The following is a 23,253-nucleotide window of genomic DNA, read 5'->3' as shown; positions in this document are numbered from 1 at the left end:
GAGGGGCCGTGGGCTATTTGCTGGCGGGCCTTGCCCCCGATTGGGGTGGGGGGGCAATTTGGGGGTGGGGCCGGCCGGGGGGAGGGGCCACAGGAGGTTGGCTGGCCAGCCCCACCCCAGATCGGGCCGGTTTGCTGGCTGCAGTGGGTGTCATAGCAACCAGTTGTTCCAGTCATTACAGTGTTCCGGTCGCTGGCTTTTTATATATATATAGATACTTTGTGTTCAGGAAAACATGTCATCTGTTTATGTATAAATTTTACATGGAGTACTGCTTTTTTGGAAGCCCAGTACATTATCTACATTTAATGTTTTTTTCTATTCTCTTCTTCATGCAGTGGTCAGATGATGAGAACACAGCCACACTAACGGTAAGAGCAGAGCGCCAGCCTAGGGACAGCCTCACACTATCACACAGCTGCTTCAGGCTTCAGTGCATGCCTCTGAATTCCCATCTACTCACCCTTTCAAATGTCATGTTTTTCTGTTGGCTATTATGTATTACTATCATTTTTTAAATTTAGTGTTAAAGTTTTTTAAAATATATTTTTATTGATTTCAGAGAGGAAAGGAGAGGGAGAGAGAGAGAAACATCAATGATGAGAGAGAATCATTGATTGGCTGCCTCCAGCATGCACCCCACTGGGGACTGAGACCGCAACCTAGCCATGTACCTCTACCAGGAATTGAACTGTGACCTCCTGATTCATAGGTAGACGCTCACCCACTGACCCATGCCAGTCCGGCTATTAAAATTCTTTAAAATTGATTTTAGAGCAAAAGGGAGGGAGAAGGAGAGAAAGAGAGGGAAACATTGATGTGAGAGAGAAACATTGATTGGTTGCTTCCCGTAGGGCCCCAACTAGGGATTGAGCCCGCAAACCAGGTATGTGCTCTGACTGGGAACCGAACTTGCAGCCCTTCAATGCATGGGACTACGCTGCAACCAACTGAGCCACACTGGCCAGGGCTATTATGTATTATTTTGAAAAATAACTTGAATCACTCCTTATAGGCAAACATGGCCTGCTCTTTCCCCCTTTGATTACAAAGGAAATATTTTACGTTCATAATTGATGCTTTGACTTGTTTCTCGTAAGTTCTAAAAGAAGGAATCAAGTCTAGATCTATGGGAGCTAAATTAAAGTGAAAATCTATATTCACTTACTCACATATATTTAAATATCATAAAACATTACAATTTCTTTTAAGTGAGAGTAGAGGACTTTATGACATTAATCAGTAGCTTGTGTAAAAATGTAAAAGTTGATTAAGCTTATAATTTTTCAGAGTAAGAGTATTATTGTCAAGTGTAACATAAAATATTTTTTAATTGATTTTATAGACAGAGGAAGAGGGTGTGGAGAGAGAGAAGAAGAGAGGAGAGGAGAGAGAGAGGGAAAAGGAGAGAGAGAGAGAGGCATCAATTTGTTGTTTCACTTATCCATGTATTCTTGTATGTGCCCTGACCATGGATGGAGCCCACAACCTTCATGTACTAGTATTGGGACAATGCTCTAACCAACTTTGCTACCTGGTCAGAGCCTAATGTATATATATATTTAAAAATTTTTATTGGTGAAAGTATTACATATGTCCTCTTTTTCCCTCCATTGACCACTTTTAACCCACCTCCACTCTCCAGCTCAGGCTTTCACCACCCTATTATCTGTATCCATGGGTTATGCATATATGCATTAAAGATTCTTTGGTTGATCTTTTCCTACCCACCCACTGTCCCCCCGCCTTCCCTCTGAGATTCCGCAGTATATTCTAAGCTTCTATGACTCTGGATCTCTTTTGATCATCAGTTTATTTTGTTCATTATATTGCACATATGAGTGAGATCATGGGATACTTGTCTTTCTCTGACTGGTTTATTTCACTTAGCATAATACTCTATAGGTCCCTCCATGCTATCTCACAGGGTAGGAGAACCTTCTTTTTTACTGCTGCATCGTGTTCCATGGTGTAAATGTACCACAGCTTTTTTATCCACACATCTACTGATGGGCCCTTGGGCTGTTTCAAGATATTAGCTATTGTAAATTGTGCTGCTATAAACAGGGGTATATACATTCTTTCTGATTGGTGTTTCAGGTCTCTTAGGATATATTCTTAGAAGTGGGATTACTGGGTCAAATAGCAGGTCCATATTTAATTTCTTGAGGAAACTCATACTATTTTCCATAATGGCTGCACCAGTCTGCATTCCCACCAGCAGTGTACTAGGATTCCCTTTTCTCTACATCCTCACTAGCACTTGTCATTTGTTGATTTGTTAATGGTAACTATTCTTTTTTTCTTTTTCTTTTTTTGATGATAGCTATTCTGACAGGTGTGAGGTGATACCTCATTGTTTTAATTTGCATCTCTCTGATGATCAGTGACTTTGTGCATTTTCTCATGTCTCTTGGTTTTCTGTATGTCCCCTTTGGAGAAGTGTCTATTTAGGTTCTTTGCCCATTTTTTAATTGGATTGTTTGTCTTCCTTTTGTTAAGTTGTATGAGTTCCTTATATATTTTGGGTATTACCCCTTTATCAGATGTATCATTGCCAAATATGTTCTCCCATACAGTGGTCTCCCTTTTCATTTGTTGATGATTTCTTTTGCTGTGCAGAAGCTTTTTATTTTGATGTAGTCCCATTTGTTTATTTTCTCCTTAGTCCTCTGCCCTAGGAGATGTATTCATAAACATATTGCCATTAGAGATGTCTGAGATTTTTCTGCCTATGGTTTCTTCTAGAATTTGTATGGTTTCACAATTTATATTTAAGTCTTTTATCCATTTTGAGTTTATTCTTGTGTATGATGTAATTTTGTGGTCTAGTTTCATGTTTTTTTTTTGCAATTTTCCCAGCATCATTTATTGAAGAGAATGTCTTGACTCCATTGTATGCTCTTGCCTCCTTTGTCAAATATTAATTGAGCGTAATGGCTTGGTTCAATTTCTGGGATCTCTGTTCTCTTCCATTGATCTATATACCTGTTCTTGTGCCAGTACAAGGTTGTTTTGAATTCAGTGGCTTTGTAGTATAACTTCAAATCTGGTATTGTGATCCCTCCAACTTTGTCAGCAGAGCTTTTGTTTGCTAGGAGTGATTTGATTACTGCTTCTATTTCCTCAATTGTTATTGGCTTATTCAGATTTTCTGTTTCTTCCTAATTCAGTTTTGAGAGATTGTACTTTTTCTAGGAATTTGTCCATTTCATCCACATTGTCCAGCTTGTTGGCATATCGTTGTTCATAGTATTTTCTTACAATCCTTTGTATTCCTGTGGTGTTCAGTTGTTGTGTCTCTGCTTTCATTTCTGATTTTATTTATTTGGGTCCTCTCTCCTTGTTTCTTGATTAATCTGACTAATGATTCATCAATCTTGTTTATATTTTCAAAGAACCACTCTTGGTTTCATTGATTTTTTTTGTATTGTTTTTTAGTCTCTAAGTCATTTATTTATGGTCTAATCTTTATTATTTTCTTCCTTCTACTTGCTCTTGTGTTTTCTTATTCTTCTCTAATTATTTAAGTTGCAGAGTTAAATAATTTATTATTAATTTTTCTTGTTTTTTGAGGTAGGCCTGTAGTGCTGTGAGCTTCTCTCTCAGTACTGGTTTTGTTGTTGTGTATTCATTTTCATTTGTTTTCAGGAAGTTTTTGATTTCTGTCTTTATCTCATTGGTAACCCATTCATTGTTTATTAACATGCTATTTAGCCTCCATGTGTTTAAATGTTTTTGAGTGTTTTTACTGTAGTTGATTTCTAATTTCATTCCATTGTGATCTGAGATGTTTTATATGATTTCCAATCTTCTTGAACTTGTAGATACTTGTGGTCTGTCTTTGGGAATGACCCATGTGCACTTGAGAAGAATGTGTATTCTGCAGCTTTGGAGTGAAATGTTCTAAAATGTCAATTAAATCCAGCTGGATTCAGTGTGTCTTATAGAGTCAGTATTTCCTTGTTAATTTTTTTCTGGAAGATCTATCCAGTGAAGTCAGTGGGGTGTTAAAGTCCTCTACTATGACTGTATCATTGTCAATCTCTCCCTTAAAGTCCTCTAGAAGTTTTAAAAATATATCTAGGTGCTCCCAGATCGGGTGTATATATGTTTACCAGTTATATCCTCTTGTTGGATCGATCCCTTTAGTATTATGTAGTGTCCTTTGTTGCCTCTTCTTATGGCCTTCATTTTGAAGTCTATTTTGTCAGATATGAGTATTGCTACCCCAGCTTTTTTTTCATTTCCATGTGTATGGAAACATTTTTTTTGTCCCTTCACTCATCATGTGTGTCTTTTGTTCTGAGCTGGGTCTCTGGTAGACAGCATGTATTTTGTTGATGTTTTATTATCTATTCAGCTACCCTGTGTCTTTTGATTGGAGCATTTAATCCATTTACATTTAAGGTTATTATTGATAGGTACTTATGTATTGCCATTTTAATCCTGTATGCTTATATGCCCTCTCTCTATTTTTTTCCTCATTGCAGCAGATCCCTTAGCATTTCTTTTAGTGCTGGTTGGTTGGTGATAAACTCCTTTAGCCTTTTTTTTGGTCTGGGAAGCTCTTTCTTTTACCATCTATTTTGAATGATAGCCTTCCTGGATATAATAATCTTGGTTTCACATCCTTGCTTTCCAATATCTTGAATACTTCATTCCAGTCCCTTCTGGCCCAGAGAGTTTCTGATGAGAAATCAGTTGACAGCCTTATGGGAGCTCCTTTGTAGGTAACACATTGCTTTTCTCTTGTTGCCTTTAAGATTCTCTCTTTGTCTTTAAGTTTTGACATTTTAATTATGATGTATCTGGGTGTGGGCCTGTTTGGGTTCTTCTTTCTTAGGACTTTCTGTGCCTCCTGAACCTGTGTGACTTTTTCTGTCAGCAGGTTAGGGAAGTTTTCTGCCATTATTTCTTCAACCTTGTTCTCTATCCCTTGCTCACTTTCTTCTCCTTATGGGACACCTATTATGCGAATATTGTTACTTTTCATATTGTTCCACACATCCCTTATGCTGTCCTATTTTTTAATTTTTTTGTTGTTGTTCTCTGATTGTATGACTTTTTCTACCCTATCAAATACTTCACTGATTGATTCTTGGCCTCCCCTAATCTGCTGTATATTCCTTCTACTGTATTCTTTATTAATGCTATGTCATTCTTCATAGATACTGTATCTTTTCTCATTCTGTTTAGTATCTTTGCCATCATTATTCTGAACTCTATGTTGGATAAGTTTCTTATTTCCATTTCATTAGCTCCTCTTCTGGAGAATTCTCTTGTTCTATCATTTGGGAGTTACATTTTTCTATAATATATTTTTTAATAAAAGTATATTTAGCTCTGCCTGCATGGCTCAGTGGTTGAGGGTCCACCTATGAACCAGGAGGCTATGGTTCAATTCCTGGTCATGGCACATGCCTGAGTTGCAGGCTTGATCCCCAATGTCGGGTTCACGGAAGATGACCTATCAATGGTTCCTTGTTATCATTGACTTTTCTATCTCTCCCTCTCCTTGTTTGAAATCAGTTTTTAAAAACTATATTTACAGGAATGAGTGGAGTAAAAAATATATCTCTGAGAATATGAATGAAACTTCTCATGTCTTGAGATAATAGAGAATGATTTTATGAAATACCCTAAAAATAAATGTAAAGGCACAATAAAGAAAACTAGTTTTAGGGGGGAGAGTGTGTTATATAACTCTAAATAAGATACTTTTGTTTAATGAAAGAAATATTTCTAGCATCCAAGAAAAAAAGTAGAGGTGCCTAAAGTGCTATATTTCCTTAGTTATAAAGACCATGCCAACATATTCATAAAGGGAAAGATTTATTTTTTAATTTACTGATTTTATGGAGAGAGAAGGGTAAAGGGGAAAATATCAATTTATTGTTCTCCTTTAAGTATTCATTGGTTGATTCTTGTATGTGCCCTGACTGGGCATTGAACTTGCAACTTTGGTGAATTGGGATGATTCTCTAACCAACTCAGCTACTCGGCCAGCGCCAGAAAGAGAAAGATTGTATGTTTTATTTAACTCTTGATATCATACAGGTCAATTTTTATGAAAATTCTATTCAGTATAGCATACTTGTTAGTTATGTACCATATCCATGGCACTTGATTTGATTCCTGCTACCATCCTATATAATAAAAGCCTAATATGCAATTTAACCGAATAGCAGAACAACTGGTCACTATAAAGCACACTGAGCACCAGAGGGCAGATGCTCAACACAAGAGCTGCCCCCTGGTGGTCGGTGCGCTCCCACAGAGGGAGTGCCGCTCAGCCAGAAGCCAGGCTCATGGCTGGCAAGTGCAGCGGCGGTGGAGGGAGCCTCTCCTGCATCCAAGGCAGTATTAAGGAGCAGCAAGCCAAGCAGTAAGGAGCAGCGAGCAGGTGGGCAGTAAGGAGCGAGGGTTCCCAGACTGCAAGCCAGCAGGCAGACATCCCCCGAGGGATCCCAGACTGCAAGAGAGCGTAGGCCAGGCTGAGGGACCCACCCCCCCCCCCCACCCCGAGTGTACAAATTTTCATCATCGGGCCTCTAGTGGAGGTTATGAACCAGCAGGGAAAGATGCCCCAGTTTGGGCGAAGATGACAAAATACTGTCAGAACAAAGAGAACAATTAGAATTGAGGGGCTCTAGAGGTACTTAAAGGGAGAAGTAACATTTGATCTGGCCCCTACAAGTGGTAAGGATTATCAGTATCAACTCATGTTTTTACATATATATAGATAGCTGTAGAAATTAATAATATACATGTGTACATAATGTCTTTTTACAAAACTCTTTGGTAAGTTCCAGAAGTAATAATATATGATATCATGGTAGCAATGAGCATATCTAGTGCCCTGATCTTGGTTTCTATATGCCATTTTCCATGGAAAGGAATCAAAGCTCCCTGTAGAAACTCAAGACTGAGGGTAAGAAAGTAAAGATGAGCATATAGCAATTTGTAGTCAGAAAGTAAAGATGTATGATGCTCTGAAGAAGACATGGAATACTAACAGCCTGCAAAAGGGACTACTTTTGTTCTTGTTGAAGTGTGCAGCATTGTAAAAGAGGCTATAGAACGTGCCATCGGTGACAATCCCTATCAGTACAGCAAAGTGAATCAGTGGATCACAAATGTAGTAGAACAAATTTTTTTAAATGTATTTTTATTGATTCCAGAGAAAAAGGGAGAGAGAGAGATAGAAACATCAATAATGAGAGAGAGTCATTGATTGGCTGCCTCCTGCACGCCTCCCACTAGGGATCAAGCCTGTAACGCGAGCATGTGCCCTTGACTGGAATCAAACCTGGAACCTTCAGTCCGTAGTTCTGACGCTCTAGTCTAGCCACAGAGTAAAACTGGTTAGGGCAAAAGTAGAACACATTTTAAACCAACTCATTAAGCTGGGAAAACCATTTAAATACATTGAGACCCGTGTAATTAAGCAAAAGAATGGAGCAGGATTACAGCAAGTTCTTGCTTCTGGGAGAGTTATACTGATGGGAGCTGCACCGTGTGATGGGAGAGCAAGACTGTCATCAGCACCTTTGAATTGTCCATCTGACCTCATCATCCACCCAAACTCTTTCTCCTTTTGTTTCAACATTTCTTCTATCTTCTAACCACCAGCCATGAATTCAGTGAACACCTTCCTCATTTTCTTTGTTTTTTGTGCCACTCTCAAAATGTAGAGAAAAAAACCCAAATGACAACACTGTTCTATGATCAGCACACCCTCAGTCAGAGGAATCGTTCACCTTAGGCAGTCAGAAGCCAGGGTTGTCTTAACTCTGAATATCTCTGTCTAAAGATGCTAAAAACTCAAATCTGCTAGTGTGAAAGTCTTGCTACTCTCTGAAGTGATTCAAACACACTATTTTTCCATACTTTGTGTGGATATATTATTTGTTTGAATATATTATTCCAATTTTTAAAAAAGGAAGTGCTCAAAGAATGATGGGGACATGACAAAAAGCAACCAGAAGTAAGCTTCAGTGGACTCCCACTGGCCAAATATTTGAGCATAATAATAAACATTGAAAGCAATGGAATGTATTTATTGATTAAAATTAGATTCCACGATCCCACACTGACAAAAATGATTAAACTAAATAAATGAAGTAGAGAGGAAAGCCCTTTATCGTAAAAAAGGCACTACTGTAGAAGAAATCTAATACATGTAAAAGAAATGATATAATTAGAAACCAGCATTTGGCAGCCGTCATAGTAATGATTGATGGGATAGATGTTAAAACTACTGGGTGAATATTTAATGAGAAATGATAGTTGCATATTCTTTATTTTTTTTTATTGCTTAAAGTATTACAAAGGGTATTACATATGTGTCCATTTTTTTCCCCCCGCCCTAGACAGTCCCCTAGCCTCCCCTATCCCCCGGTGTCTTATGTCCATTGGTTATGCTTATATGCATGCATACAAGTCCTTTGGTTGATCTCTTACCCCCCTACCTCCTGCACCACCACCCTCCCCGGCCTTCCCGCTGCAGTTTGACAATCTGTTTGAGGCAGCTCTGCCTCTGTATCTATTATTGTTCAAAAGTTTATAATTGCCTCTATTATCCATGAATGAGTGAGATCATGTGGTATTTTTCCTTCATTGACTGACTTATTTCACTTAGCATAATGCTCTCCAGTTCCATCCATGCCGTTGCAAATGGTAAGAGTTCCTTCCTTTTTAGAGCAGCATAGTATTCCATCGTGTAGGTGTACCACAGTTTTCTAATCCATTCATCTACTGATGGGCACTTAGGCTGTTTCCAGATCTTAGCTATGGTGAATTGTGCTGCTATGAACATAGGGGTGCATATATCCTTTTTGATTGGTGTTTCTGGTTTCTTGGGATATATTCCTAGAAGTGGGATCACAGGGTCAAATGGGAGTTCCATTTTCAGTTTTTTGAGGAAACTCCATACTGTCTTCCATAATGGCTGCACCAGTCTGCATTCCCACCAGCAGTGCACAAGTGTTCCTTTTTCTCCACATCCTCTCCAGCACTTGTCGTTTGTTGATTTGTTGATGATAGCCAGTCTGACAGGTGTGAGATGGTACCTCATTGTTGTTTTGATTTGCATCTTTCAGATGATTAGTGACTTTGAGCATGTTTTCATATGTCTCTTGGCTTTCTGAATGTCCTCTTTTGAAAGGTGTCTATTTAGGTCCTTTGCCCATTTTTTGATTGGATTGTTTATCTTCCTTTTGTTAAGTTGTATGAGTTCCCTATAAATTTTGGAGATTAGGCCCTTATCAGATATGTCATTGGCAAATATGTTTTCCCACACAGTGGGTTTTCTCGTTGTTTTGTTGATGGTTTCTTTTGCTGTGCAGAAGCTTTTTATTTTGATGTAGTCCCATTTGTTCATTTTCTCTTTCGTTTCAAGTGCCCTAGGAGTTGTATCAGTGAAGAAATTGCTTCGGCATATGTCTGAGATTTTGTTGCCTTTGGATTCTTCTAGAATTTTTATGGTTTCCTGTCGTGCATTTAAGTCCTTTATCCATTTTGAGTTTATTTTTGTGTATGGTGTAAGTTGGTGGTCTAGTTTCATTTTCTTGCATATATCTGTCCAATTTTCCCAACACCATTTATTGAAGAGACTATCTTGGTTCCATTGTATGTTCTTGCCTCCTTTGTCAAATATTAATTGAGCATAGTAGTTTGGGCCGATTTCTGGGCTCTCTATTCTATTCCATTGATCTATATGCCTATTCTTGTGCCAGTACCAGGCAGTTTTGACAACAGTGGCTTTGTAATGCATCTTGATATCTGGTATTGAGATCCCACCTACTTTGTTCTTTTTCAGGATTGCTGCAGCTATTTGGGGTCTTTTTTTATTCCAGATGAATTTTTGGAGAGTTTGTTCTAGATCTCTGAAGTATGCTGTTGGTATTTTAATGGGAAGTGCGTTGAATTTATAGATTGCTTTGGGTAGTATGGACATTTTAATGATGTTGATTCTACCAATCCATGAACACGGTATGTTCTTCCATCTGTTTATGTCTTCCTCTATATCTTTTTTCAACGTCCTGTAGTTTTCTGAGTAGAGGTCTATTACCTCTTTAGTTAAGTTTATTCCTAGGTAGCTTAATTTTTTTGGTGCGATGGTAAACGGGATTGTTTTTATAATCTCTCTTTCTGAACGGTCACTATTGGTGTATAGAAATGCCTCAGATTTCTTGGGGTTAATTTTGTATCCTGCTACATTGCCAAATTCATGTATTAAGTCTAGTAGCTTTTTGATGGAGTCTCTAGGGTTTTGTATGTATAATATCATGTCGTCTGCAAATAAGGACAGTTTTACTTCCTCTTTTCCAATTTGGATGCCTTTTATTTCTTCTTCTTGCCTAATTGCAATGGCTAACACTTCCAGTACTATGTTGAACAGGAGTGGTGAGAGGGGGCATCCCTGTCTTGTTCCTGTTCTTAGGGGAAATGGTGTTAGTTTTTGTCCGTTGAGTATGATGCTGGCTGTGGGCCTGTCATATATGGCTTTTATTATGTTGAGGTATGATCCTTCTACTCCCACGTTACTGAGAGTTTTTATCAAAAATGGGTGTTGAATTTTGTCAAATGCTTTCTCTGCATCAATTGATATGACCATGTGGTTTTTTTCTTTCAATTTGTTTATGTGATGTATCACGTTTATTGATTTGCGGATATTGTACCATCCTTGCATCCCTGGGATAAATCCTACTTGGTCGTATGATCTTTCTGATGTACTGCTGGATCCGATTTGCTAAGATTTTGTTGAGGATTTTGGCATCTATGTTCATGAGGGATATTGGCCTGTAATCCTCTTTCATTGTGTTGTCTTTACCTGGTTTTGGTATTAGGGTGATGCTGGCTTCATAGAATGAGCTTGGAAGTGTTCCTTCCTCTTGAATTTTTTGTAGTAGTCTGAGGAGGATAGGTTTTAGTTCTTCCTTGAATGTTTGGTAAAACTCCCCTCTGAAGCCGTCTGGTCCGGGGCTTTTGTTTGATGGAAGCTTTTTGATGACTGCTTCAATTTCTTCCATAGTTATTGGCCTGTTGAAATTTTTAGATTCTTCCTGATTGAGTTTTGGAATGTTGTATTTTTCTAGGAATTTGTCCATTTCCTCCAGGTTGTCTAGTTTGTTGGAGTAGAGCTGTCCATAGTATTTTTTAACAATCATTTGTATTTCTGTGGGGTCTGTTGTTATTTCGCCTCTATCGTTTCTGATTTTGTTTATTTGGGTCCTCTCTCTTTGCTTCTTGGTGAGTCTGGCTAGAGGTTTGTCAATCTTGTTTATCCTTTCAAAGAACCAGCTCTTGGTTTCATTGATTTTCTGTATTGTTTTTTTGGTCTCTATGTCATTTATTTCTGCTCTAATCTTTATTATCTCCTTCCTTCTGCTCACTCTGGGGTTTTCTTGTTGCTCTCTTTCTAAATCTTTGAGTTGTAGAGTTAGGTGATTTACTACCATTTTTTCTTGTGTTTTGAGATAGGCCTGTAGTGCTATAAACTTCCCTCTCAGGACTGCTTTCATTGTGTCCCATAGGTTTTGGATTGTTGTGTTTTCATTGTCATTAGTTTCCAGGATGTTTTTAATTTCTTCTTTGATCTCATTGGTAACCCAGTCAATATTTAATAACATGCTATTCAGCTTCCAGGTGTTTGAGTATTTTGGGTTGTTTTTATTGTAGTTTATTTCTAGTATTATGCCATCGTGGTCTGCGAAGATGCTTTTTATGATTTCAATCTTCTTGAATTTGGGGATACTTAGTTGCATATTCTTAAATTATTGCACCAAAATTACTTACTAGTTTCAAAAGGAAAAACTAACTTTACAGTGGAAAGACCTGACAGCCGAGTACTACAGGTGAACCTTGTCAGGATGGACAGACTTACATTGCTTGCTTTCTGATACAATGCACATCACCTGCCAAAACCTGAATCCAATCATGAGGAGACATCACAAATCCATCATTTTGGAAATTCCACACAATAACTGCCCTATAACCTTAAAAAATGTCAAGGTCATGAAAAATAAAGAACAGAGAGAGAAACTATTACAGATTAAAGGAGATGAAAGAGATATGATGACTAAAGGCAATGCACAATTCTAGACTGGATCCTGGGTTAGAAAAAAATGTTTTCTTTTGCTGTAAAAGATATTTTTAGGAAAATGGGTACATTTTGAATGAGATCTGTCAGTGAGAAAAAGGTACTTATCAGTGTTAGCTCCCTGATTTTGACAATTTTGCTAGGTTATGTAAAATAATGTTATTTTTAGGAAATATGTACTGAAGTATTTTGGCATAAATGGGCATTATGACTTCAACTTACTTTAAAAGAGTATAGGGAAAATGTGTCTTATGTGTAGATATAAATAAATACACAACACCTACATGGTTATATATTGAGAAGGAGTTGAGGGGAGAATGATAAAGCAAATGTGATAAAATGCCTGGGTGAAGAGGAAATTTTGTTTCTCTTTTAATGCTTCTAAAAGTCTGAAATTATTTTAAAATAAAAAATTAATTGAAAAAGTGATTGGGAGAAACCAAGATGGCGGCATAGGTTAACGCCGGAGATTGCTGCCTCCACCAACCACTTCAGAGATATAACTAAAGGACAGAACGGACATCATCCAGAACCACAGGAAGGCTGGCTGAGTGGAAATTCTACAACTAGGAGGAAAGAGAATATCATACCCAGACTCAGAGGAGGCACAGTGCTGAAGTGAAATACTCAGGTGCGGAGTGCGTGCGCGGAGCGGGCTGGCGGCGGAGGGCGAGGTTGTTGTTTTCAATCGGGAGGGAGTTTCAGACTCTGAGCTCCAGATCCGGGCGAGTCTCTGGGGACCAAGACTCAAACGGGAGAAGCGGGACTGTCTGGCTTCGGTCGGAACTCAAAGGCAGCTTTCTCTCTGAGGTTTGCAGCGGTTGCTGGGACTCTGAGAGGCAGAGCCTCTGCGGACTGGACTGAGAGCAGCCAAACTGCTTGTTCTGCCCGCCTTGTAGATCCCCAGGGACACCCCCCCCCCCCCCCGCCCAAGCCCTGCGCAGAGCCATTTGCCAGATAGCCTCAGGCAAAGGCTAGATTAGCACCGCCCTAGAGATCCAGCACAGAAGCTCTCCCACTGCAGACACAGCTGACTCTCATAGCCAGTTAGCCTGGAGGTCAAATCACCCCTGGTATTGCCAACAATCAAGGCTTAACTACAACAAGACTGCCCACAAAGACCACTAGGGGGTGCACCAAGAAAAGATAAAAAAAATGCGGAGACAAACAGGACGCAAATGTCAGAAATGGAAGATATAGAGCTCAAAACCACACTTTTAAGGTCTCTCAAGAACTGTCTAGAAGCTGCCGATAAACTTAGTAAGGCCCTCGAAAAGACTGGTGAGACCGCCGATAAATATAGTGGAGATCCTCAAGAAATCTAATGAGACCCTCGATGTTGTGATAAAGAACCAACTAGAAATTAAGCATACACTGACTGAAATAAAGAATATTATACAGACACCCAACAGCAGACCAGAGGAGCGCAAGAATCAAGTCAAAGATTTGAAATGCGAAGAAGCAAAAAACACCCAACCGGAAAACCAGAATGAAAAAAGAATCCGAAAATACGAAGATAGTGTAAGGAGCCTCTGGGACAACTTCAAGGGTACCAACATCAGAATTATAGGGGTGCCAGAAGAAGAGAGAGAGCAAGATATTGAAAACCTGTTTGAAGAAATGACAGAAAACTTCCCCCACCTGGTGAAAGAAATAGACTTACAGGTCCAGGAAGCGCAGAGAACCCCAAACAAAAGGAATCCAAAGAGGACCACACCAAGACACATCATAATTAAAATGCCAAGAGCAAAAGACAAAGAGAGAATCTTAAAAGCAGCAAGAGAAAGAAACCCAGTTACCTACAAGGGAATACCCATATGACTGTCAGCTGATTTCTCAACAGAAACTGTGCAGGCCAGGAGGGAGTGGCAAGAAATATTCAAAGTGATGAATACCAAGAACCTACAACCAAGATTACTTTATCCAGCAAAGCTATCATTCAGAATTGAAGGTCAGATAAAGAGCTTCACAGATAAGGAAAAGCTAAAGGAGTTCATCACCACCAAACCAGTATTATATAAAATGCAGAAAGGTATCCTTTAAGAAGAGGAAGAAGAAGAAAAAGGTAAAGATAGATATTATGAACAACAAATATGCATCTATCAACAAGTGAATCTAAGAATCAAGTGAATAAATAATCTGGTGATCACAATAGAATCAGGGACATAGAAAGGGAATGGACTGACTGTTCTTGGGGGGGAAAGGGTTGTGGGAGATGCAGGAAGAGACTGGACAAAAATCATGCACCTATGGATGAGGACAGTGGGTGGGGAGTGAGGGCAGAGGGTGGGGCGGGAACTGGGAGGAGGGGAGTTATGGGGGGAAAAAAGAGGAACAAATGTAATAATCTGAACAATAAAGATTTAAAAAAAAATAAAATAAAAACACCTATAAAAAACAAAAAAAAGAAAAAGTGATTGGGTTTCACTAGATGTTGGGCAGGGAAGACATTCATGAAAGAAGAACACTCTTAGGGGAATGTGAGCCAAGATCCAAAGTGGAAAAATACAAGGTCTTGGTGAATGGTAATTGTCCATTAGCGTAGATACAAAAACATTGAGCCCAGCTGGTGTGACTCAGTGATTGAGCATCTACCTATGAACTAGGAGGTCTCGGTTCATTTCTGGTCACGGCATATGCCCAGGTTGCAGGCTCGATCCCCACTGGGGGGCATGCAGGAGGCAGCCAGTCAGTGACTCTCATCATGCATGTTTCTATCTCTCCCTTCCTCTCTGAAATCAATAAATACTTAAAACACACACACACACACACACACACACACACACAGAATTAAAAATAGGGTTGGGGGAGAAGATAGGTAAATATCAAAAGCACAGTAGTGTATTTCAAAGCTAAAAGTATATCGTATGACAGCAGTTATGTTCAAATTTTGAGATGTTATATTTTATGGGCAGACACATGTTTTGTAAGTATAAAATAATGACTACAGAAGAATATGCCCAATTACTAATAATGGTTGCCTTTGGAGAGAGGGAAAGATTATGGAGAACAAGGAGGTAAAAAGCTTCATTTGTATTGTACTGTTTTTTCCCCTTAAAAAATTTAAAGGTCTGGATCAAATTATTGAATATTTGCCAAATTGTTGAGTGTGTTAATATTTTTTTGTATATTGAAAACATTCTATGGTTTAAAAAAATTTTTTTAAAGAAATACCCTTTCTGAATGGGTGTGGTGCAGGGGTGTGCTGGTGGATAAAGTTGGAAAGATAGGTGAGTCCAGATCACAGAAAACCCAGGGATATGATTAAAGTATGGATTTTTATTCCACTTATAATGGAACCTTTTCCATGACAACTGAGGTGTTAAGCAAACTTAAAATCAACTGGAGCTATGAGCTTAAAAGATTCCTGTTAGTTAAATTAGTTGTAAGATAATTTTCAGAAAAAGGTATAAGCATGACTTCCCTATAAATATAAAATTCTTTAATACACTTTGCAGTTGAACTCATGAGGGAATCAGACAGTTATTATAACTGATTCAAAGAGAACCCCAAAGCCCTGGCCTGGTAGCTCAGTTGGTTAGAACATCATTCTGATATGCCAAGGTTTTGGGTTTGATCCTCATAAGGGCACATAAAAGAATCAACCAATGAATGCATGAATAAGTGGAACAAAGCGATGTTTCTCTCTTTTTGTCTGTCTCTCTCTGTCTCCCTTCCTCTCTCTCCCTAAAATCAGTAAATAAAAATTAAGCCCTGGCCAGGTAGCTCAGTTGGTTAGAGCATTGTCCCAATACCCCCAAGGTTGCAGGTTCGATCCCCACTCAGGGCAGATACAAAAGTCAACCAATGAGTGCATAAAAATTAGTGGAACAACAACAGATCAGTGTTTCTCCCTCCCTCCCTTCCTTCCTCTTTACTTCTTTCTTCTCTCTCTCTCTGGAGAAAAATAAAAAATCCCTGGCTAGGTGGCTCAATTAGAGCATCATCCTGTACACCAAAACGTTGTGGGTTTGACTCCTGGTCAGGACACTTACCTAGGTTGTGGGTTGGATCCCTAGTCGGGGCATGTACGGGAGGCAACTGGTCAATGTTTCTCTTTCACATTGATGTTTCTCTCTCCCCCTTCCTTTCTAAAAAATTAATAAACATATTCTCCAGTGAGGATTTAAAGTAAGAGAGAGAATCCCAAAACAGATACATTTATAGATTAGGAATATTGAAATGAATATGTAAATGAGGCAGAACTAGTTTTTTCTCAATGATGGGAGAGAAGACAACTGGATTTCTGTTGGTCAGGATTGAATTTTCACATCCATAAGAAACACTTTTCATTGTTACTGCTTACCTATAATTTGCCACATTATAAAATAGCTGGAAGACTAAGCTAGAATCAGATAACCCAGAAGGGAGTGTGCTATATGTAGACAATACATAGTTTTCCACTGAAGCACAAATTTTTCTCTACAATGCATAAACTTTTTATAATTTAAGTTGATATTAGGGTTCTTGTAGCAGGATTTCTTAAAATTGAATAATTTGAAGATTTAGGGAATCAGTCACCTCCTTTAAAATGTAATACATAAATTTAAGGCAGTCCTTATATGTTAAGTTTAATGGGGTGGGAAAATTAAATTTTGTTATCTTCGAAGATTGAATCTCTTCAGATTGTAAATTTTGTGTAACTATGCCATTTGTTGAAATTATTGCTAATGTAGGTAAGTGTTTTTGTGAATAGAGCTCCTGGGAAGCCAAGTCAGCAAATTCAGGGGCTTATAAGGAAATTATTGGCTTAGCATAAATGGTAATTTCTTTTGATGGGGAAAGGCAAATGGAAAATTAAGGACTCAAGGCTGTTACTCATTTTGAAAGCCTCTCGCTAGAGTTTAATTTTATGTGTCTAAGCTGAAAAAGTAAAACAGAAGAGACAGTGGCAGGCTGTTGAATAACTAAAAGATGCTGCTAATTAGTCCAGAGGTCATGTTCACCAGTAGCCAAAAAAAAAATAGTTTGTCTGCCCTGCCCTTGATCTCTCTGATCTTTCCTCATTAGCCTACTGCTTAAAGTTACTTTCTAGTTATATATTTCCATTTTTAAAAACTTACATTGTTTGGCCTGTTTCCCAGATTCTTGTCACAATTTTCTCTCTGTCATAATGGGTTAGATCTTGGAGATGAATATAAGCCAACTAGAGGCCCGATGCATGAAATTCATGCAAGAGTAGGCCTTTCTTCCCCCAGCTGCCAGCACTGGCTTCCCTCTGGCACTGGGACCTGGGCTTCCCTCACAGCCCCAGCTTCGTCCTGAATGACGTCCGGTCTAATTAGCATATTACACTTTTATTATTTTAGATGACTTTTCAGCCGTTTTCATCTCAAGGTGCACATAAACTAATTACTAAAATCCTGTGGCACACCAAAAATATTTTTTTCCCATCTGACCAAAAAAATTAAGTATAATTTTGATTAATTCACTCCAGACAGCTGTTGTGTTGACTGTTGTATTTTTTAATTTGACAGTCGGAGGGAAAAGAGGTCAATGCCCCTGATTAAATAGTCAGGTATTGCTGTTTTAAAAATTCTTGTAGCACATCAGTGTGCCTCATGCAGTATGCGCAGCACACTGGTTGAAAATCACTGGTATAAGCCATTTGATTTATTTTGCAGTATGTAGTTTAGCTAATTTCAGACTGTTTTAACATTTTCGCCCCTATGGAAGAACTTGTTATTACTGGATTTTTCAGAATTTGCGGCTGCCCAGTAGATGGCAGCATAAATTAAGGGATACCTGTGACTTTGTTGAGTATCTGTTAATATCTTTGTGTTCTGTCTTTCCTGCAGGCTCCACTTCACATCTCTCATTCCCCTTTTCTGTACTTTATTTTTGTGTGTTCCTTTCATAGTGACATAGGCTTGAGGCAAAGCATACTAATCGCATTAAGTTCCTTCACAACAGTAGTTCTATCTACTTCCTGGCTGAAATGACACTTTGAATGTTTTAGTTTCTTACTTATATAAGATAGGGATTTTCAAATCAACCAAAAAAGAAAGAACACTTTAATTTCACCAAGATCCTGTTTTTGAGGTTCGTTTATATTAAAACTTGTCAGGAAATAAGTAGTGTTTAAATACAGTTTTATCCCATAATTTATTCTCATTCTCATGAAACCTTTGGGGCATTTATCCAAGAATCTGTTCCTGCAAATGAAAAGGCTTCTGGACCTTTTAAATGTCAGGAGTTATTTCTGAGAATTGGACTGTATGTACAAGTGATACTCCATCTATATCTTTTCACTTAATAAATACTGGTTTTATGTAGGTGTTAAAGAACCAATAATTTCTTTCCTCAAATCCCCAGGTGCCTTGTGACATCTGTCTCTTTAGTTTATGGGTTTTATTTGTTTTGGAAAGTGACATTTGGGCACGTTTCCCCTTTTTGGCAGATGTTATTTGATCATGGATTCTGTTTAACTGAGTTCAGATTTCTGATAGTGATTTGTATTCTGAATTATTTTTTAACACGCTAGGTAGTTTAACCTTGAGATTGTGATCATGTTTTCTATATTTATTGTGATAATATTGACTTGTGCAAATAATTTCTTTTCTCTTTAGGCACCGGAATTTCCCGAGTTCACCACGACAGTCCAAGAAGCTATCAATTCCCTTGGGGGCAGTGTATTTCCTAAGCTTAACTGGAGTGCCCCAAGGGTAGGCCACATCAGTAAATCTCTCATTGTTTGAGTATTCTTTGCTTTGCTATTCATTTCATTTTATGTCCCCACAGAAGAGCTCATTACATTCCTAAGTCTAGGGAAAATGCCATGGAATTTATTTTTATTTTCACTTGTTATTTTATTTTCCTGATTTTGTAGTACACTTTCCTGGCTCTGTAAAGTACTGTACATTTTGCCAAAAGACCGTTTCAATCTCTTGTGCTGCTGATCATGCTAGAAATATGAGAAAATCTATGTTGTGTCCTTTTCAAAACTTTAGCTGTTCAGTTAAACGAAGATATTTCTCTATTGAAAAGGAATAAAATTTAAATGTCACAGGATCTAGAAATAGAGCAGTTTGAGAAATCAACTGATACCTTCTTACATTGTTTTATTATTTTAACATTTCATCAACAAGATTTTTTTTTAAGTTAGGGTGTGTGGAAAAATTTACTATTTTTCTAATCCAATAGAAAACAATTTTATGACAGCAAAGGTCATTGAAAGAATCACAGACTTCTTTGCATTTTTAGAAATCATCTCATGCTTATCTTTATTCTAAAATGAATGAGATTTATTTAATTTAATGTTTATTCTCACTTATTAAAGTTAATAACATATATACATTGTTTAAATTTTCAAAAGCCCTGGACACTTTCTTAAAAAATCAGCAGGTCCTGACATGCTTTGCTTCACCATTTCCCATTTCTCAGAGGCTTTCAAATATTTTAATATATTCTTTTGTTATTTTCTCCTACTTCTTTATTCTTCAATGTTATGTATTTATTATTAGCTTCCTACTCTGGAACAGAAAGATTCAACTTTTATCTCTGGTTCTCACTATTTCCTATTCTACTATTCTCATCATAGCAATATACTTTTTATTAGATTAGTGTTCAGGGTTTCTAATATTATGATTATGCAAACACTATGTACACACTTGATATATACTATATTATAATTACTTATATGTTCTTATTCAATATTTTGTTTTCCCTGGAGTTAATAATTGTCTTGTTTATTTAGTTGCATGGTTTCAGTGTATATACTATTGTTTTAATGGAGTCAAATCTCTGTGTTCAATATACGTTTTAATCAGAAGTTCTTCATCTTTTTCAATGGGAAAAATTTAAAAGAAGTTACTGAAACTCATTTTTACTATATATATATAAGCAGTAATTTGAATCATTCCTTACTACTGAACTAGGTTGAGGCTTTCCACTTAAATTGGATAAATTATTTGTGGTTTTAAGTTACTCATTTGTTCTTATTTATTGAGTAATAGTAACTACTATGTACCAGTGTTTTTCCATATTGTAGATAGTTGAATAGTTTTTTAAATAATCATTAGTTTTCTCAAAATTATTTTTTATTTATTTTTTTAAAATATATTTTTATTGATTTCAGAGAGGAAGGAAGAGGGGGAGATAGATAGAAACATCAATGATGAGACAGAATCATTGATTCGCTGCCTCCTGCATGCCCCCCACTGGGGATCGAGCCTGCAACCCGGGCATGTGCCCTTGACTGGAATCAAACCTGGGACCCTTCAGTCTGCAGGCTGACGCTCTATCTACTGAGCCAAACTGGCTAGGACTCTCAAAAATATTTTATTGTCCTGTGTCTGATCTATCTATGGGAGAAGTATGTTTTTAAATTACAATTATTTTGTCATTTTTAGGCATGTTTCACTAAGTTTTGTGCCTATTATGCCTGATATTCTTCCTCTTTTTTGTTTTGTTTATATGTATGATTCATCATTTAAAATTGTGATGGTTCAGAATATCTCACCACTTCCGCTCTCCCATATTTGATAGACTTGGGTCTTAAGTGCTCTATTATCAAACTTCAAGTGTTCTAGCTCTCCCGAAACAGGAAGAAGATAAAGGATCTCCTTTTTCTTAGAGAGTAGTTGGTCAGCCTGTTTATTTACACCTCTGTCTTCTAGCCCAAGAGTTAGCATTTCTGATACCTCCCCCCCCCCCCCCCCCCCCCCCCCCGCTTCTTTCATCATTAGCCAGAAAAACCTAGGGAAATGCTTTGCCTGAGTTAAAAGGGTGAGGGCTTTAACATCTGTGTTTATAACTGAGTGTCAACATGCAATGGTGATGCTATTCATGGTTTAGAAGTGTAATTGACATTTGACAGTATAGTTAAATTCTTACCTGGCTTTTTTCTTTAAGCCCTTGTAAAAGTAAGCATTATTAACTTGGTATACAGGCCTACGATTCATTCATAGTAACTAATTTGGCAAAATACTAAGTTGTATGTGTTTTATTATTTAGGATGCGTACTGGATAGCAATGAATAGTTCTCTGAAATGTAAAACCCTCAGCGACATCTTTCTACTGTTCAAGAGTTCTGATTTCATCACTCGTGACTTCACTCAACCGTAAGTATGTTTCTTGTTCTCCATGTCAGTAGTTTCCCTATTTCTGAGATATTTTCTGTAGATGAAATTTCATTAGACCTAGAACTATTGTAAACAGCAGTTCCATGTAACAAGTCTATTTCATATTGTCAAATGATCTCTTAAAGCAAACCTTTCTTTTTCCTTTATAGAAATTGCTATACAATGAATATTCCTAAATGGGCTTTCTATATATCTACCCATTAAATGTTTTGGTACTTTTGTTCATATTATAAAACTAGTATATAGATGTCTAACTGCTGTGCTTTACATCAGAAATTAATATAAAATAATACTGAATGTCAACTGTAATTAAAAAAAAAAGATAAAAAACCTCACCCCCAGTATATGCATATCATAAAAAAACAAAATTAGGAACTATAGCTAAACAAAAACAGGAAATGTGAAAGTATCCATGATCTCACCACAGTTTAGTTTGATATACTTAAAAAATCTTATCTACACATATGTACATATATATATATATATATATATATATATATATTTAACTGTATTCTAATTTTTTAAAACAAAAATGGAATCATATAGTTCATATTGCTTAGTGGACTGCTTTTGCACTTGTAGTGTATAGCAAACATTTGTATGTGTTATTAAATACTTAAATGCATCATTATTCTAAATTACCTTACTAATATTCCTCTGGATAGTGATGGCATAATTTGTTTGACCAATCTTCTATCCTTATATACAACTCTGCAGTGAATATGTAAATCTTTGTGTACTTTTCTAATTTTTCTCTAGGATAAAGGAAAATTTCTACAAGTGTAATTGCTGTTTTTCTTCCTTTGCCAGTTACTCTATTGCTAAAGAACTTGAGTCGGCTCATGTCATGGTAGGCAGACAGCACAACTGTACTGTTGAGCTGTGGGTGATCTCTTTATGCTTCTTTTGTTCTGTCATCAAATAGCAGTTATTCTTCTAGATTTCTCATCCTACCAAACTAGTTATCTCAACTAATCTTTAAACTGACCTCTAACGTAAAGCGTACCACAAAATTTAGAAACTTAAGCAGCTGAAAATATTGTATATGTATTGTATATGCATGCCATTTCTTCCTCATCCATGCAATTTAGTTTTCCTGCCCATTCATTTATTTTAGCTTCAAATTCTTTTTTGAAGAGGAGCCTGGCAGGAAAAAAATAAATTTACTACATGTCAGTTATTCATCAATTCTTTTGCATCTGAGTTTGCAGCTTGAGTATATGGATTTAGTATTCATTAAAGAAAATGAAGTTAAGTAATAATATTGGTATTAGGTGTATGGTAGCCCTTGTTTTAGTAATAACGCAGTAGCATTTTTATTCTAGGAGATAGCCTCTGATTAGAGGAAGTCGTGACTATCTTTTTTCTGATACAAAGCCTTTTGACATCTAATGCTTTAAGTAAAGAGGTTTTGAAATATTTTACATTAAAAATACTATCTATTAATTCATCAGGTCTGGATTTTTGTGTACCTTTAATATTAGTTGTAGTGAGAGTATGAGGAAATCTTTTTCTTTCCAAAAATAATTGTAAACCACTTTTAATTCCCTGTGACTATTGGTTTTCTAAATCATCTTTCCAGTTTAATGATCTGTCTCTTCTTTGCCCATCTCTCCCTTTTGTCTTACATGAATTTAACTGTGATTCCAGTGGAAATATGAGTCAGTTGTTTTGCATTTTGTACCTTTTGACTTTTGCATGGGAAAGAAGTTAAGTTATCAGGTGAATTTGAAGCCTTGAATTAAGAATGTTTACCCACAGAATACCATCCTTCTCTTCATATAAATAATTGGGAGTTGCAGGATCTAATGCCAAGCACTCAGCTTTCAGCCCAGTAGCACTATTATGTCATCCTTTTCTGGAAATGTTTGTAAGTAGTGAATTACAGAACAATTAGTAAGTCTAATCCTATATAATAAAAGGCTAATATGAGAATTCTCCCTTTGACCAGGAGTTCAACCAAGGGGCAGGGCCGGCTGGCCAACTGCCCATGGCCCCTCCCCCTGGCTGCCCCCACCCCCAGTGGCCCCCCCGCCCTGATCGGGGGCAGGCCCAGCTGGCCAA

The 23,253-nt window shown here is 37.4% G+C and overlaps 1 protein-coding gene and 1 pseudogene across 3 annotated transcripts in view; both read left to right on the top strand.

Annotated features, from left to right (window-relative positions):
- The window catches only part of CDC123 (cell division cycle 123), an 80,543-nt gene that overhangs the window by 17,610 nt on the left and 39,680 nt on the right, over positions 1 to 23,253 (top strand). For all 3 annotated transcript variants that reach the window (XM_059711272.1, XM_059711278.1, XM_059711268.1), the window contains 3 exons: positions 339 to 371; positions 18,676 to 18,771; positions 21,062 to 21,168. In XM_059711272.1, the coding sequence (XP_059567255.1) occupies positions 339 to 371; positions 18,676 to 18,771; positions 21,062 to 21,168 (236 nt within the window). The remainder of the gene's footprint in view (positions 1 to 338; positions 372 to 18,675; positions 18,772 to 21,061; positions 21,169 to 23,253) is intronic.
- On the top strand, positions 7,007 to 7,506 carry LOC132226003 (dynein light chain Tctex-type 1-like; annotated as a pseudogene).

Source organism: Myotis daubentonii, chromosome 1 (genome assembly GCF_963259705.1).
Source record: "Myotis daubentonii chromosome 1, mMyoDau2.1, whole genome shotgun sequence".
NCBI lineage: Eukaryota > Metazoa > Chordata > Mammalia > Chiroptera > Vespertilionidae > Myotis > Myotis daubentonii.
Note: the sequence above shows the minus strand (reverse complement) of the source record. Positions and strands in the feature narration are given on the sequence as shown.